At 43.3% G+C, this 16,182-nt stretch overlaps 1 protein-coding gene across 1 annotated transcript in view; it reads right to left on the bottom strand.

Annotated features, from left to right (window-relative positions):
* Window positions 1-2,526: 2,526 nt before the first annotated feature.
* The window catches only part of fat4 (FAT atypical cadherin 4), a 465,822-nt gene continuing 452,166 nt past the window's right edge, over window positions 2,527-16,182 (bottom strand). The window contains exon 18 of the mRNA XM_069925240.1: window positions 2,527-5,213. Within this exon, the coding sequence (XP_069781341.1) occupies window positions 3,325-5,213 (1,889 nt within the window). The 3' untranslated portion in view covers window positions 2,527-3,324. The remainder of the gene's footprint in view (window positions 5,214-16,182) is intronic.

Here is a 16,182-nt window from a genome sequence, read left to right as displayed (position 1 = left end):
GTCCATTTGTAAAACTGCATTCTCAATTTACTGGCGATTTTCCCAAATCTATGAAGTTTGATGGAGTCATAGTATGAAGAACTAAGAATGGTCATTCTTATTTCTATCTGTGCATGCGGTCTAATATTCCTTTTAACCTTTTCTTTCTTTCTTTGGCTTGGCTGCGCAGACGAAGATTTATGGAGGGGTATGTCCACGTCTGCTGCAGGCTCGTTGGTGATTGACAAGTCTGATGCGGGACAGGCAGGCACGGTTGCAGTGGTTGCAAGGGAAAATTGGTTGGTTGTGGTTGGGTGTTGGGTTTTTCCTCCTTTGTCTTTTGTCAGTGAGGTGGGCTCTGCGGTCTTCTTCAAAGGAGGTTGCTGCCCGCCGAACTGTGAGGCGCCAAGATGCACGGTTGGAGGCGATATCGGCCCACTGGCAGTGGTCAATGTGGCAGGCACCAAGAAATTTCTTTAAGCAGTCCTTGTACCTCTTCTTTGGTGCACCTCTGTCTCGGTGGCCAGTGGAGAGCTCGCCATATAACACGATCTTGGTAAGGCGATGGTCCTTCATTCTGGAGACGTGACCTACCCAGCGCAGTTGGGTCTTCAGCAGCGTGGATTCAATGCTTGAGGACTCTGCCAGCTTGAGTACTTCAATGTTGGTGATGAAGTCACTCCAATGAATGTTGAGGATGGAGCGGAGACAGTGCTGATGGAAGCATTCTAGGAGCCGTAGGTGATGCCGGTAGAGGACCCATGATTTGGAGCCGAACAGGAGCGTGGGTATGACAACGGCTCTGTAACACTGATCTTTGTGTGTTTCTTCAGGTAGTTGTTTTTCCAGACTCTTTTGTGTAGTCTTCCAAAGGCACTATTTGCCTTGGCGAGTCTGTTGTCTATCACGTTGTCGATCCTTGCACCAGATGAAATGGTGCAGCTGAGGTAGGTAAACTGGTTGACCGTTTTGAGTTCTGTGTGCCTGATGGAGATGTGGGGGCGCTGATAGTCATGGTGGGGAGCTGGCTGATGGAGGACCTCAGTTTTCTTCAGGCTGACTTCCAGGCCAAACATTTTGGCAGTTTCCACAAAACAGGACGTCATGCACTGGAGAGCTGGCTCTGAATGGGCAACTAAAGTGGCATCATCTGCAAAGAGTAGTTCACGGACAAGTTGCTCTTGTGTCTTGGTGTGAGCTTTCAGGCGCCTCAGATTGAAGAGACTGCCATCCGTGCGGTACCAGATGTAAACAGCGTCTTCATTGTTGAGGTCTTTCATGACTTGTTTCAGCATCATGCTGAAGAAGATAGTAAAGAGCGTTGGTGCGAGGACGCAGCCTTGCTTCATGCCGTTGTCAATGGAGAAGGGTTCCGAGAGCTCATTGCTGCATCTGACCCAACCTTGTTGGTTTTCGTGCAGTTGGATAACCATGTTGAGCAACTTGGGGGGGGGGGGGGGGGGGCATCCGAGGCGCTCTAGTATTTGCCAAAGCCCTTTCCTGCTCATGGTGTCGAAGGCTTTGGTGAGGTCAACAAAGGTGATGCAGAGTCCTTTGTTTTGTTCTCTGCACTTTTCTTGGAGCTGTCTGAGGGCAAAGACCATGTCAGTAGTTCCTCTGTTTGCACGAAAATCACACTGTGATTCTGGGAGGACATTTTCGGCGACACTAGGTATCAGTCTATTAAGCATATTTAACCTATTAGCAGCATAATTCAACGCAGCCTGGTTAAATGTAGCAATAAATGGACAGAATCAGGACCACCATTAACCAAGAGTTGTGTTTAATGCTTCTATGAACCAGTTGTACCTAACACTGATATCAACATTAATCCATATTTCAGATGCACTGCGATTATTTATTTTATAAATTAATAAATTCTCTTTCTCTGAAATATAAATCCCTTAGATTGTTGAACCACAGAACTATAATTCTGATCATCTCTCAAGTGTAGGAAGAGACTTTCTTATTCCAAGAATCATATATTTGCAAGAACTAAAATCGACAATACTTTTTTAAAATTCAGTGTTCAATTATTTGATTGGATAACCTATTCTAGGACACTGACAGAAATTCTCATTTTCCATGTGAATGGATTTATAAATGGTAAATTTAACAAAGAAATCTACCCACCTTCAGAAGAGTGATTGCAATAGATAAAAATTCCAATACCAACCCTTGTGACTTCACTTCGATGCTTAGATTTTTTATTAACAGTTTTGCTGCACATCAAGGCCGCAAATATTCTAAAATGATTTGACTTCCAATCCTCAAAGTTCTGGATAACTACAATGGAGGAAGAACATTTAAATCTCAAGATGGAGCCTTACTGGAAAGAAGCTTAGGATAACTCTTGCTAGTGAAGTAACTGAAACACCTTTTGTAAATAAATAGTTTATTTCTATATTTGGCATTTATGTATACAAAGGATACAGTATGTTACACTTATATCAAAATGAAAAAAAAATACTGATGTTACATAAGTAACAAATGTAAAAAGTACTTAATCTTACCTTCTCTGAAAGTAAGAAATGTGAACAAAACCATTTTCAAAAAACTCATAAGAAAATTTCTTCAGTTACAAACAGGGGTGTCTCTTTAATGTTACTAAGTGATATAAAAGTAAGAACATGGAAATGGGACAGAAAGATTTTCAAAGAATGCACCAGAATTTCAAAGGTTAGCTTTATGGCAGACTAGTCCAGAAATTATTTTAAGTCTTCCCTCATATTGGTTCCATATTAAACAAAGGGTAACACTGCTTCTGAAGAAAGTAATGACAGTAGTTACCAATGATATCCAAATAAATGAATTATTAAGACTGAACAATTCACATAGTGCAGATACAAAGACTAATGACAAAAAACTACACCCTTGTTGAAAAGAACTGATCAGCTTATCGCAAAGATGGAAGGGAAGAAAGAAGAAAAATCTACACCCACTCAGTTCTGAAGCATCCTTCCAACATTGGCACAACTGTTTAAAGTGCTGGCCAACTTGTATGTGCTGCATTAGTGCCAGTGGCTGAATAAGAAACACACTGTGCTCAAACAGATCAAATACATGTGTTTTCAGTTCAGAAGAGTCAGGAAAATATTCAATTCCAGAATGAAAACATCACTCCAATCCTTATGTTCTTTTATGCAATTGTTCTTAGTGAGCAACCTGAAACACAATGATTATTTAAAGGCAAAATTCTTCATCAGATGTAAATTATGAATTGCAGAATCTGGCAATAGCTGTCAAGGGTAGGACAATTTTGAAAAAATTCCATGAAGCAGCTTCTCACTAATTGTGAATTGTAGATTTGAATGCACTAATTTGAACTGTCTACATAAATTCTACCTATACATATTCTTCTCCTTCAGCTTCGTTAGACGTAGCTGCACTTTGTGCAATGTTATTTAATGCTTCTTCTTTTTCCTGCATTGTTGTCTTTTCTGGAAGTGATGCAAGATCTTTAAAAACATCCACGTAATTCCCAAAACCAGGGCCCCAATTTAATAGATTGTCCCAATTAAAAGCTCCTGTAGCTGCTGAATGTGTTCCAGGCTTGGGTGTCTTATATTCTTCATGGCTTCCCTGTAGGACAGCAGGGCTTCCTTCAGCTCTACGACCATGATATCTTCGTGGCTTTAGTTTGCCCCCATAATTGTCTTCATCATCTGCATCAGATTCATTCACTTGAGACAGTTTCGGCATGCGCGAAGTGTACACAGCAGGTTTGTTGTCTCTGTCGTACTCAAACTCAGAGCAAGTGAAAGACTCATGTGAATCACTGTCTGAAGATGACTCTGGTGCAGGCGTACCATCAGCTGGGTTCCTCATTCTAGAGAGAGGTCTTCTACAGTCATCATCCGATGATGATCGTCCATGATCTGCACTACAGATACTTGGGTTTCTAGGACGAGGGGTGTTGAGTCTTTCCACCTCCTCTATGGATAGTCCTACTGGAGATGTGGTCTCCAGAGGTATCTGCTCAATAGGTTGTTTAAGGCGGCTACCTGGCCTTGAGCCATGACTGTGAGCTGTCATGGTCTGAGGGCTTTTGCTTCTTCTTCCAAGTCGTGAAGCATAATTAAAGATCCCAGGCTGGCAAACATCTGAATGCATATCTATTGGGCTTCCTTCTCTCCTTGCCAGGTGCAAATCTCTTGCTGGGCTGTTTCGGTAGAAAGTTCCTGGCTTTGAAAATGGAGCAGGACTTTGTCGAGAGAGCACATTAGTATTCTGGCATGTATTGTGACTCAGTGGGGTTGTTCTCAATCCTTGACCATAAGAGGTCTGATAACTTAAGCTGCTGGCACCGAGTGGGAGAGGAGATTGTCGTGCAAAACCCAATGGACTGTGTCTTTGAATGGAAAATTTTGGGGTATGACTGCGAAAATGTTTATAGTGCTGTATAATGTCTGCATCTGAAGGAGCAATGCTGCTGGCATTTTCTATGTCATAATGCTCAAGGTCTGTTTCAGGTACCATACAGGGTTGTCCACTTGGCAAAGTATCTGCTGCGTGTGGAATGTCCGTCTCATCAAAGATCAAATAGGGGTTTTCCCTTTCGATTATGTCAGGTTTTGGAACTCCCTCAGGCTGCTTCCTCACACTCAGCTCTTCATCATAGGGAGGGAGATTATCTGGATCATCAAATCCTTCATTTGCACTCCCTTTCTTCTTCTTTTCTTTTTTCTTTGTGTTCTCATCCTTTTGCGCTTTTGCCTTTCTACGTCTGCATTGGTTACAGACAATCAGACCGAGAACTAGCAGAGCCAAAAAGGTGGCACAGCTGCCCACAATTGCTGGGACAGCCCAGAGTGGCAAAGAGAGCTCCTCCGGTTGCAGCTTTGAACTGCAGGTGTATCCTTTATCAACTCCAGGTTTACAAAAAGTTCCCGGGGGACACTGAACGTTGACACATACCACCACAGTCTCACATGTTTTCCCAGTGTAGAGTTCTGGACAAGTGCAGGTGAATCCAGATTTTGGTAGAGGTTCACAGCTCCCTCCATTCTGACAAGGATTGGAAGCACACTCTCCAGGTAGGACACAATTGTATGTATGCCACTGGTTGACACACATTAATCCACCTGAACATGGATTACTTCCACAGACGTTAGGACCTCTACATCCTATCTTAATGGAAGGGTCACTTTTTGAAATTGTAACATCCTTGTGCTGTCCAGTGAAAGGCAATGTTTCACCATTGTATGTTACATAAGAGATACACCCGTCAAAATCTGGAAGAAAAAAAACATTTGTCATACAAACTTGCCCTGTAAAGTTTGCACCAAAAATATTTTAACCAATTTTTAAATTAAAAGAATTGATTTAATAAGTCACAATAATTCAAAACTATATGCTTTATATACATAAATTCATATATGTGACATTTCCCATTTTCTTTCCATCCCTCCTCCCTCTCCTCCCTCAAAATGAACACAAATAAATGTAAAAAAAACCATACTAATGTGAATACTTGCATTGTGACATTGCAAACATGATCTTTACAACACTAATAAAAACAATAAATTCAGATTGAGAAGTGTTTCATTGATGGATAACACATTGAATAACACTAAAAATTTTAGAAAGAGTATAACCTGTTGACTCTAACTGAAAGCTCAACAGGAGCTTTTTCCATATTCCATTGCTGATAAAGCCACTTCCTCTATAATCATTCAAATCTATCTTTCTTGTATGTCAATGATTACCATAGATTAATAGCATTTACATGTAAAATTTAATGCTGGAACTAACATATTAATATTGCATTCAGTCCCTAATTGCATCCCAAAGGACTACTCCAGTGGCTACACAATAGTCCCAAAGAGAAAAGGGGCCATTAAAAAAATTAAATACCTGGCAACTTATACTATTTAAGTTCATGCAGTGAGAGACAGAAACTTTAGATGTTAAAATAAAATAAGAACAGCTGTTGGAAACATGCCAGCAATAATGCTATTGAAAGTATTATAACTTATAAATAAATGAAATAATGGATTTATTTAAAGAATACAATTTGTATGTTGACATGAAAGATTAAAGTACAAATTAATGAGAAAAATACTACTGAACAGAAAAGATTCCAAAAACAAATATTCATCCCTCCTCCCTTTGGTTTGAACTCTGACTGGCTCTAAACAAAGCCCTGGAACACCCGGACAGCAAAGATCCATACATTGGATGCTCTTTATCAACTAGTGTAGCTATTTTCCTTTATAGTCGGTTGAAGGATCAAAGAATGTTGTTTGTTGCCCATGACTCGTTCAAACAAATCCATACTATAGTTGAGTTAAGTTTTGCAAAGTTTATTAAATGATATTGAATATTATATTATATTATTATAAGTTGCTATACATTGTTACAAGCCATTAAAGGTTGTTAGATGGTCAATAAAAACTATTGGAACATTCTAATTCCTTCCCTTTCAAAAAACAAAGGAACTAAATTAAGCATCTTTATCACTTTAGCAAACAAAGAGAAGCCAGCTAACATTGAAGCAAAGATGTTGCTAGGAAACAGCAAAGGAGATGTGGACATAATGATGGTGCTGCTGGAGCCAATGTAATGGCAGCTCTGCCACTGGTGTGGACCTGGGGGGGGTGGGGGGGGGAGTGAAGAGTGGAAATATAGCACTCCCGCAGGGTCCAAGTGCCCAGTCAATTGCTGTCAGCTCTGCACAGGATTTGAACAGCCCATTAAAGGATCCAAAGGCAGTTTTATTTAAAATCCCGCGACTGCGGGGTCTGTACCCAAGATAGCGGATCATCTGATTGACATCAGCCATGAGGGGTTGCAGACTCCAGGGGAGTGGAGGTCTGGAATAGGACACCAGAACTGGAACAGGGCCATTCTCCATCTGGGAAGGAGAAGCAGAGGGGATTACCCACGGGATGGTGACCACTGTGGCGGACCAGTGAGGGGGCTTTGCGGCTGAGAGATAAATACATATGGCAGATTGTTAGCAACTCCAGGCGAGGAACCCACAGAGGCTATGGGATGCTAGAGACTGCTGTCGGAAGACTTGCACCAGGTTGCAGACTGCTGGAGACTGGTTCAAAACTGGCTGAAGGGGTACCAGGTATCAGGATGTGAGGGGATGCCAAAGGCAATGAAGGGTTCCTGACTGTGTTGGAGGTTTTGATCTGGAGCTCAGGTTGTCAATGGTTTGGACTGGTCACTGTGTGGCTGCGAAGGCTGCAGAAGCCTGGGGAACTTTCTTTTGCTTCTCTTTCTCTGACCATAAGAGGCGCTTCAGGCAATTTCTGCCAATGGCTAATCTGTCTTCCTTACAGCAGACAACAGCAATATCATGTACTATTATATTGCTTTATTACAATGACAATAAAATGAATCTTGAATTAATATGTAAAAACATCTTGAAAGCCACAAACAGAATTTGTTTGCAAGCATAAAATATATTTTAACCCTTACAATATCAGCCCTTAATTATTATGTTTAAAAATAATAATTACCATCATAAAGAACAAAAATCAAACATACTACATGGTAGTATATTTCCATTAAATTTCAGAAGAAAATGAAAGACAATATCAAATCTTTCTGCCTCTTGTAAAAGAAAGATTTTGGTAATTGGTCTGTTCAGAAAGCCAGTTTCAGTCTTGATCTGAACTTCTTGTACAAGTCTCTTTTGACCTGGATGGTATTAACAATCTTCCCCATCAATCAGGAATTTTGAGGTGCTGAACTGTCCATGATGATTACAATATCCCCAGCCATGAAATTACACCTGATCTTAGACCATTTCTGTCGCTCCTGAAACAATGGAAGATATTCTTTCACCCATCTTTTCCAGAATAAATCTAATATAACTAGCACTTGCTTCCAACTGTGGCACACATCTTTTAGTTTATCAGGATTTTGAGGCCACTCCTTCTGAGGCTCAAGAAGAAATTGAGGCCCGGACACCCACATTTCTTTCTTTAGAAAAAACTTGATTTTCAAAATGCAAGAAGATAGATCATCAGAATTGTTAACTGTATTTACATATCTCCACTATATGGAAGTGAGCCTTTATCAATTTCAATGATTCTGTTACCCACGAAAGTTTGAAAACTTGTGGTTTTATTGTTTTTTTTTAAAAATTTGTGCATAGAGCTGCTATCAGTCCAAAATATGGACTCCGTTAGTTTCACCTGCAAATCTTTTTTCCACATTGTGTCCATTCTGCTCACCATGGTAGCAGCCGTCAACTCCATTCATAGGATAGTGGCTAGTTTTAATGGAGCATCTCTGGCTTTTCCCATTGAAATTCCACAATGTACTTGATCCTTGTTATCATGCACTAACAGGTAACTAACAATTCCATAATCGTCTTCACAGCATTAGCAAAATGAGCAGATGTTACAGTTCCAAAATTTGTGGGTTTGAAGCATCTGTCAATTACGAAGATCCTGAATCCAACACATCTATTCTTGTACAATGGATTATGGTATCTCATCATCCCAACCAATCTTTTTCTGACACAAATCTTCTTGGGAGTCAGGACAATTGGTGCCAATATTCCTAAGGGATAATATATTGAACTAACTGCTAAGAGAATCCCCCTTCTTGCGAGAAGTCAGACCTTAAGAATTATTTTGAACTTAAAAACATCAAACTAAATACACTATTGTACACCTAACACCCTCCACAGGAAGGTTGTCATGGTCTAAGTGCAAATTCTTCATTTCTTTTGCTCTCTCTCTTTCAGGTATGGCAGCTGATACCTGCTGATTGTCACTTATCCATTGGTAAGTAAAAAGCCTCCTTTGATATAGTTCGCTCTCAACTCATGTTTAACTGTAGCTGCAGAAGTGAGTCAGTCATCCACATAGAAGTTATTCCTGATTGTGCTTATAGCTTGAGAGCTAAATTGCTCCATATTGTCCTCAGTACACTTACTAAGGGCAAAATTCGCACCACTTGGTGATGAGGCCGCTTCAAATAGAGGCCTTGTCATTCTACCATGTCATTCTACCATGTTCTAACTGTAGTCTCTATCAGACCACCAAAGGAATCATAACACGGTCTTCATTCGGTCTTTTCACCTGATGGAACATTGCTTCAATCTCTGCAGAAATGACAGCAGGTTCTTTACAGAATCTAGTTAAGACTCCTATTAATGTACTGGTCAAATCAGGACCCTGCAAGAGTTGAAAGTTTAGTGAAGCTCCCTGATAGGTGGCTCCACAATCAAACATCACACAAAGTTTTATCTTCTGTGGATGCAAAACCCCATGCTGCAATAAGTGCTATTTGTTTTGCCATCACTACATTCTAAGATATTATCTGGGACTTTCTCTGCATAACCATTAAATATCAAATCAGACATGCAGTAGGTGTAGTCTGAATGAAAGGAAGAATCTTCTCTTTAAATGCAACAACGCTCCTATTAGCATGTATGCATATTTTCCTTTTCTTTAAAGGAAATCCAATGCAATCATGATCATTAACCAAGCTTGGCAGATTTTGACACCAATTCCAAGAACTGCTGCTCTTCAAGGTTTTTAATTGTCCTTGGGGCACTCAGGAAAGTCACTTTTAAACTGCTGCTCCCACAGCTTATCAAACTTCATAATTGATATCTTGTTGACACTTATAGATGTCTGGTTTTGTACCTCATTTCTTCCTCCTAATGGTCCATTAATCATCCAACCAAGCATAGTTTTGACAGTGTAAGGTCCACTTCTTATCATATTTAATGGTTCCAGAACCTTTGATGCATCCGAACCAATCAGCAACTCAATCTCAGAGTTGATTTTGTGTAAACAAACATTTTTCAGATGTGTCCACGGTTCAATGTCGTTTTGATGTTGGATGTTTCCTTTATGCACAGGCATTGTTTTCTGAGTGTATATGGCTGGGAGTTCACAAAAATCGTTATTATTCAGTCCTGCGGTCTCTAGGCCCAAAATAATTTTGGTTTCAATGTATTTAACTTGACCTATAGTTCTCAATAGAATTTTTGTACTTCTTCCTTGAAGATTAAGCTTATTCATTAACCCCAAAGTGCAAAATGATGCAGTGCTTCCTGGGTCAAGAAATACACAGGTATGTATTATTGAACTTTCTTTCTTGGCCTTGACTTGTGTTATAGATAGAAAATTTGGGTTAAAAAGGGTTTAAGTTAAAATGTGATGATTAGTCATAAAAGGGGGCTAACCACTAGAGTTTAGCTGGAAAATGTTATAACAGACTTGCAACAGATTTAACTACAGAGAGACATGCAGGAGCCAAAGATTGATAAAGAGTGAAAAACAGAATTTGGAGTGAGCAGAGGTCATGAATGATCGTGGTGTGCGTGACTAACAGTAATCAGGATGATTCTGCAAAAACTAACCAATTAAAGCAGTGTAGTGGAGATGCCGAAAGACAAGCAAATTGTATAAAAAACAATGCACTGTATGTATCGGGGCTTGACTTGGCAAGAAGCCGGTTGAGTCCAACTCTGCAGACTTGAGAATAAAGCTTGTCGTGTCACCGATCTTAAAGAGACTCATTTGTGAGAATTTGTGTTTCTGACAATTTGGGGGATCGTCCGGGATCTACACTCCGGCCGTGGGGGGAGGCGAGAAAGGGGGACGTCGGAGGTGGTGCACCCCGCTGAGTTCAGCGGCTCCTAGTCCCTTGCTCGTCGCCTCGGGCGGCTTGAGCGAGTGGTATCCGGACAAGGTGACACGACAAGACGAAAAGGAGAGGGGTGATGGTTCAATCCCCAGGAAGACACCGGTAAGTGACGACTTACGATTGTGGTGTGGGGATTGACGGACGAGACCACCCAGGTAACGGTCATGACGGAGTAAAAATATAAATAAGGTGTAAAGAGGGTGGCGTGAGGACCCCGTCGTGGGACCTTAGGATAGACCCCAGGGAAACCTCGGCGGGAACCGACGGACGGATTGTACCTCCGACGAGGCGACCGAGACGAAAGGGAGTAGGGTCCCGAAAACGAAGGGGGTCCTCAGCCACGATAAATGGATCTAGGCGGGAAAATGGGAGGAACAAAGTCTAAGGGCTCGTCTGAAGGATCGGGACTTTTCCCGGGGGTTCCTCCTGACAGCCCTTTGGGGAGAATGTTTTAAAATTGGGATAGTAGACGATATCGAGACAAAGACAAGAGAAAGATGGTTCAATATTGTCTCCTTTGGTCGAAACAGCCTATCAAAGGTTCCTCGGTCTGGTGGCCGAAATTCGGATCCGACGAGGATTGGGTTAGACAAGCATTAAACATATATGTAAACTCGAGACCAAAGGTGAATCAAGAAGAGTCAGCGTATGCATTTTGTTGGGTTCCCTGGCCAGGATCCTTAACAAAATGTTTTAAATTGGGGGTAGTGGGAGAAAAGAAGTGGTAACCTTTGGACAACCTCCCCCCTCCTCATGTTCCCCAGGCGCCCACGGTGCCCGAGGGAAACCTGCTGCTGGAGGGGGAAGGTGATGAATCTGATTGTCCCGGAAGGGGCCGGAAACGGAGGGATGAATTAAGTGAAGTAATTGAACTAAGGGAGTCGGACCCTAGACTTCCACCGGTGGACTGACCCTGGACCAGATCCCAGACTGGTCCAGGACCATCGAAGGCTCCAATAAGCCTAAATCCCCTGAGGGAAGTTCCTATGGGAGGACCGGGAGGGGGAACGGGATACGTAAACGTTCCCCTAACCAGTACTGAGGTGCGGGGATTTAAGAAGGAAATGAAAAATCTGTTGGAAGATCCCATGGGACTGGCCGAACAGTTCGACCAGTTCCTGGGACCAAACACATATACCTGGGAAGAGATGCACGCAATAATGGGAACATTATTCTCACCCCAGGAGAGGCAGATGATTCGACAGGCTGCCCTCCTTATGTGGGAACGTGAACAACCTGGGGACCCCAGACCCCATGAATAAAAATATCCCCTGAATGAATCCAGGTGGGACAAACGAACACCCGAGGGATTGACAAATATGAGACACTACAGAGAGTGGACGATTAAAGAGATACGGGAGGCTGTGCCAAAGGGTCACAATTTCGCCAAGGCATTTAGGAACCACCAGGGGAAAGATGAGTCCCCTACTGATTTCTTGGAGAGGGTGAGAAAGAATGTCCAACAGTATGCGGGTGTAGACCCTAGTACACCAATGGGTGAACAGCTTATTCGAATCGAATTTGTGTCCAAATCGTGGCAGGACATTAGGAAGAAACTAGAAAAGGAGGAGGACTGGAATGACAGTAAGGCTGGAAGGGAGAGAAGGGGTACAGGACCTCTTGTTGTTACCGTTGGCCGGATTTAACCTCTTAGGAAGAGATATACAGGCTCTCCTAGGTCTGGGTGCTCTCCCCGTGGATGGAGAAGTGCGGGTCCACCTCTGTGTTCTGAAGGAGGAAGACGAACGGCAGATTGACGAGAGAGTCTGGTATAAGAAGGGAAATCGAGGAGGTCTGGACATCCCACCTTTACATGTCACATTAATACCAGGTCATCAGCCGGTAAGGAAACGTCAGTAACCTATTTCTTTGGAAGGGAGGAAGGGGCTACAGCCGGTAATCGAGACCCTGATACGGGACGGACTATTGGAGGAATATATGTCACCCTATAACACCCCCATATTCCCAGTGAAGAAACCGGATGGATCCTATCGTCTAGTTCAGGATCTGAGAAGTTTGAATGCTATTGTTCAGACCCGCCACCCGGTGGTGCCCAATCCCTATATCATCATGAGTCGGATTCTCCCGGACCATGAGTGGTTTAGTGTTATTGACCTGAAGGATGCCTTCTGGACATGCCCACTAGAAGAGGGAAGTAGAGATATGTTCGCGTTTGAATGGGAGAATCCATGGACAGGTAGACAGAGGCAGCTTCGGTGGACCGTATTGCCCCAAGGGTTCACTGAATCTCCGAACCTGTTTGGACAAATGCTAGAACAGATCTTGGCGGACTATCCACGGTCCGATGACTCCTAATTGATGCAGTATGTGGGTGATCTGCTGTTATCAGGGCCCAAGGAACAAAAAATGAGGGGAGATACAATTAGACTCTTGAACTATCTAGGGAAAAAGGGTCTGCGAGTGTCCAGGAACAAGTTACATTTCGTTGAGAGGACTGTGGTGAACCTGGGGCACCAGATAAGTAAAGGACAGAAACGGATTACCCCTGAAAGGATTGCGGGAATCACCAGAATGCTGTTACCCCGTAATAAGAAGGAAATAAGACAATTCCTGGGGCTCTTAGGTTACTGCAGGTTATGGATAGAGGATTACTCGGCGTTGGTGAAGTTTATGTATGAAAAGCTGACAAATGAGGATGAACATCCATTGAAATGGACCCAGGAGGAGAAGGGATGGTATGAGGACCTGAAGCGTCGCCTGACGCGGACCCCGGTACTCACTCTGCCCTCTTTGAAGCAACCCTTCCAGCTATTCGTCACCCATAATCAAGGAACAGCTGTGGGGGTTCTGACGCAGGAAAAAGGCGGCCAGCGACACCCAGTGGCCTTCCTATCCAAAATGATGGACCCAGTGTCTCGTGGATGGCCAACATGCATCCAGGGAGTAGCGGCTGCTGCTCTGTTGGTGGAGGAGGTACGCAAACTCACTTTTGGAGGAAGGATGACTGTGTACACCCCCCACTCTGTGAGTGTTCTATTAGCACAAACCGCCCATCGATGGCTGACTGATTCCCGCATATTAAAGTACGAGACCATTTTAATAGTCGGAGAAGACCTACAGTTTGCTAAGAATAATAGTTGCAACCCAGCTCAGTTTTTATACGGCGGTGAAACAGGGGAAGAAGTGGAGCACGACTGTGTCGAGTTGACAGATCTCCAGACCAAGACCCAAGAGGATCTTCGCGATACCCCCCTGGAAGAGGGATATGAATTCTACATTGACGGCTCCGCCAGATGTGTTGACAGAATGAGGAGAAGCGGGTATGCCATAATAGAAGGAGATGCTTGGGAAGTGGTAGAATCTGCGAGGCTACCCGGAAGCTGGTCGGCATAGTCCTGCGAACTATATGCCTTGCAGAAGGCCCTCAGAGTACTGGCAGAGAAAACTGGGACAATTTACACTGATTCCAAATAAGCATACGGGGTAGTGCATACCTTTGGTAAGATCTGGAAGGAGCGCGGTCTGATTACATCAAGAGGGAAGGAGTTGGCACACGAACAGATGATTACTCTGACCCTGGAAGCCCTGACATTACCCCGGGAAATAGCAGTGGTCTACATACCAGGCCATCAGAGAGGAGATACCCCGACCGCGATTGGGAACAGACGGGCTGATGAAGAGGCCAAAAGGGCGGCCATGCAACGGGAAGTCCGCTTGCTAACCTTAATCCCAGTAAGACCAGGTATAGAAAAGGCTCCCATTACCCCTTCACTGCTAAGGAAGAAACGGACATGGCTCAGCTGGGCGCATGCCGACTGCCAGATGGAACATGGAAGACCCCAGATGGAAGAATGGTTCTAAATAAGGAAATAACTCGCAATATTTTAAAACACCTGCATCATCAGAGCCACTGGGGCACCCAGGCCTTGTGCGACACAGTGCTTCGAGACTATGTGTGTAAGGGGATCTACACTTTGGCCCAACAGGAGGTGCAGAACTGCCACATCTGCACAAGAATTAATAAGAAGGTAATGAGGACGGGCACCGTGGGAGGTCAACCGTTGGCAATACGCCCCTTCCAAAGAATCCAGATCGACTTCACGGAGTTACCTCAGGTCCAAAGGTGGAAGTATCTGTTGGTGATGGTAGATCACTTTACCCGATGGGTGGAAGCCTTCCCAACAGTGAATGCTACTGCCTCCACGGTAGCTCGCCTCCTCTAGAGCATGTGATCCCCAGATATGGCACAATGGATTCTATAGTCTCGGACAGGGGTCCACACTTTTGCTCCAAAGTTCACCAATTGATTTGTGATGCCCTGCAAGTCTCTTGGAAACTGCATACCCCTAGGCATCTGCAAAGCTCAGGGAGGGTTGAGCGTATGAATGGAACCCTAAAGACACAATTGACAAAATTAATGGTGGAGACTAAAATGCCTTGGATAAAGTGTCTGCCCCTGGCTTTATTGAGAATTCGTACAGCCCCATGCAGGGATGTGGGGGTGTTCCCTTATGAGATGATGTTTGGGCTTCCCTTCTGGAGTAAAGTTGAGGGGTGTCCCACCTTGGGGGAAGGGGATATTTTTGTTAGGAACCATTTACAGGCACTGTCATGCTCTCTTACAGATTTACGGAAGAGGGGACTATTGACACAAACACCGCCCTTAGACTTCTCTCTACACAAGATGGAACCGGGAGACTGGATCCTCATCAAGACCTGGAAAACCGAAAGACTCCAACCACAGTGGGAAGGTCCATTCCAAGTTCTCTTGACTACAGAGGCTGCAGTGTGAACAAGAGAGAGGGGGTGGATGCACGCATGCAGATTTAAGGGACCTGTAGAGGCGCCTCAGGACCCTGACACGGACTCAGATTGGACTTGTGTTCCTGGGGACAGTCCTCTTACTTTGCGACTTCGCAGGAGGACTTGATTGACAATGTTATTGTTATATGCTTTGGTTTTTCTTGGTTTGCCTCTGTCTTTGTCAGGTCTGAACTGTGAGAGGTGCAGAGACACAGTAGTCCTTTTTCAGGACCACACTTGGGAAAGACAGGAGGGTAGTTTCATTTCCCATACCTCAGTTTCTAAGAAATGCTGGTCAGACAACATGCAGCCATTCAGCAATAGTACACACATTTTAAAGAAAGAAAGGGGTGGATTGTTATAGATAGAGAATTTGGGTTAAAAAGGGTTTAAGTTAAAATGTGATGATTAGTCATAAAAGGGGGCTAACCACTAGAGTTTAGCTGGAAAATGTTACAACAGACTTGCAACAGATTTAACTACAGAGAGACATGCAGGAGCCAAAGATTGATAAAGAGTGAAAAACAGAATTTGGTGTGAGCAGAGGTCATGAATGATCGTGGTGTGCGTGACTAACAGTAATCAGGATGATTCTGCAAAAGCTAACCAATTAAAGCAGTGTAGTGGAGATGCCGAAGGACAAGCAAATTGTATAAAAAACAATGCACTGTATGTATCGGGGCTTGACTTGGCAAGAAGCCGGTTGAGTCCAACTCTGCAGACTTGAGAATAAAGCTTGTCGTGTCACCGATCTTAAAGAGACTCATTTGTGAGAATTTGTGTTTCTGACAACTTGTACAGGTACTATTAAAA

The sequence above is a fragment of the Narcine bancroftii genome, chromosome 3, assembly GCF_036971445.1.
Source record: "Narcine bancroftii isolate sNarBan1 chromosome 3, sNarBan1.hap1, whole genome shotgun sequence".
NCBI classification, from domain to species: Eukaryota; Metazoa; Chordata; class Chondrichthyes; order Torpediniformes; family Narcinidae; genus Narcine; species Narcine bancroftii.
Note: the sequence above shows the minus strand (reverse complement) of the source record. Positions and strands in the feature narration are given on the sequence as shown.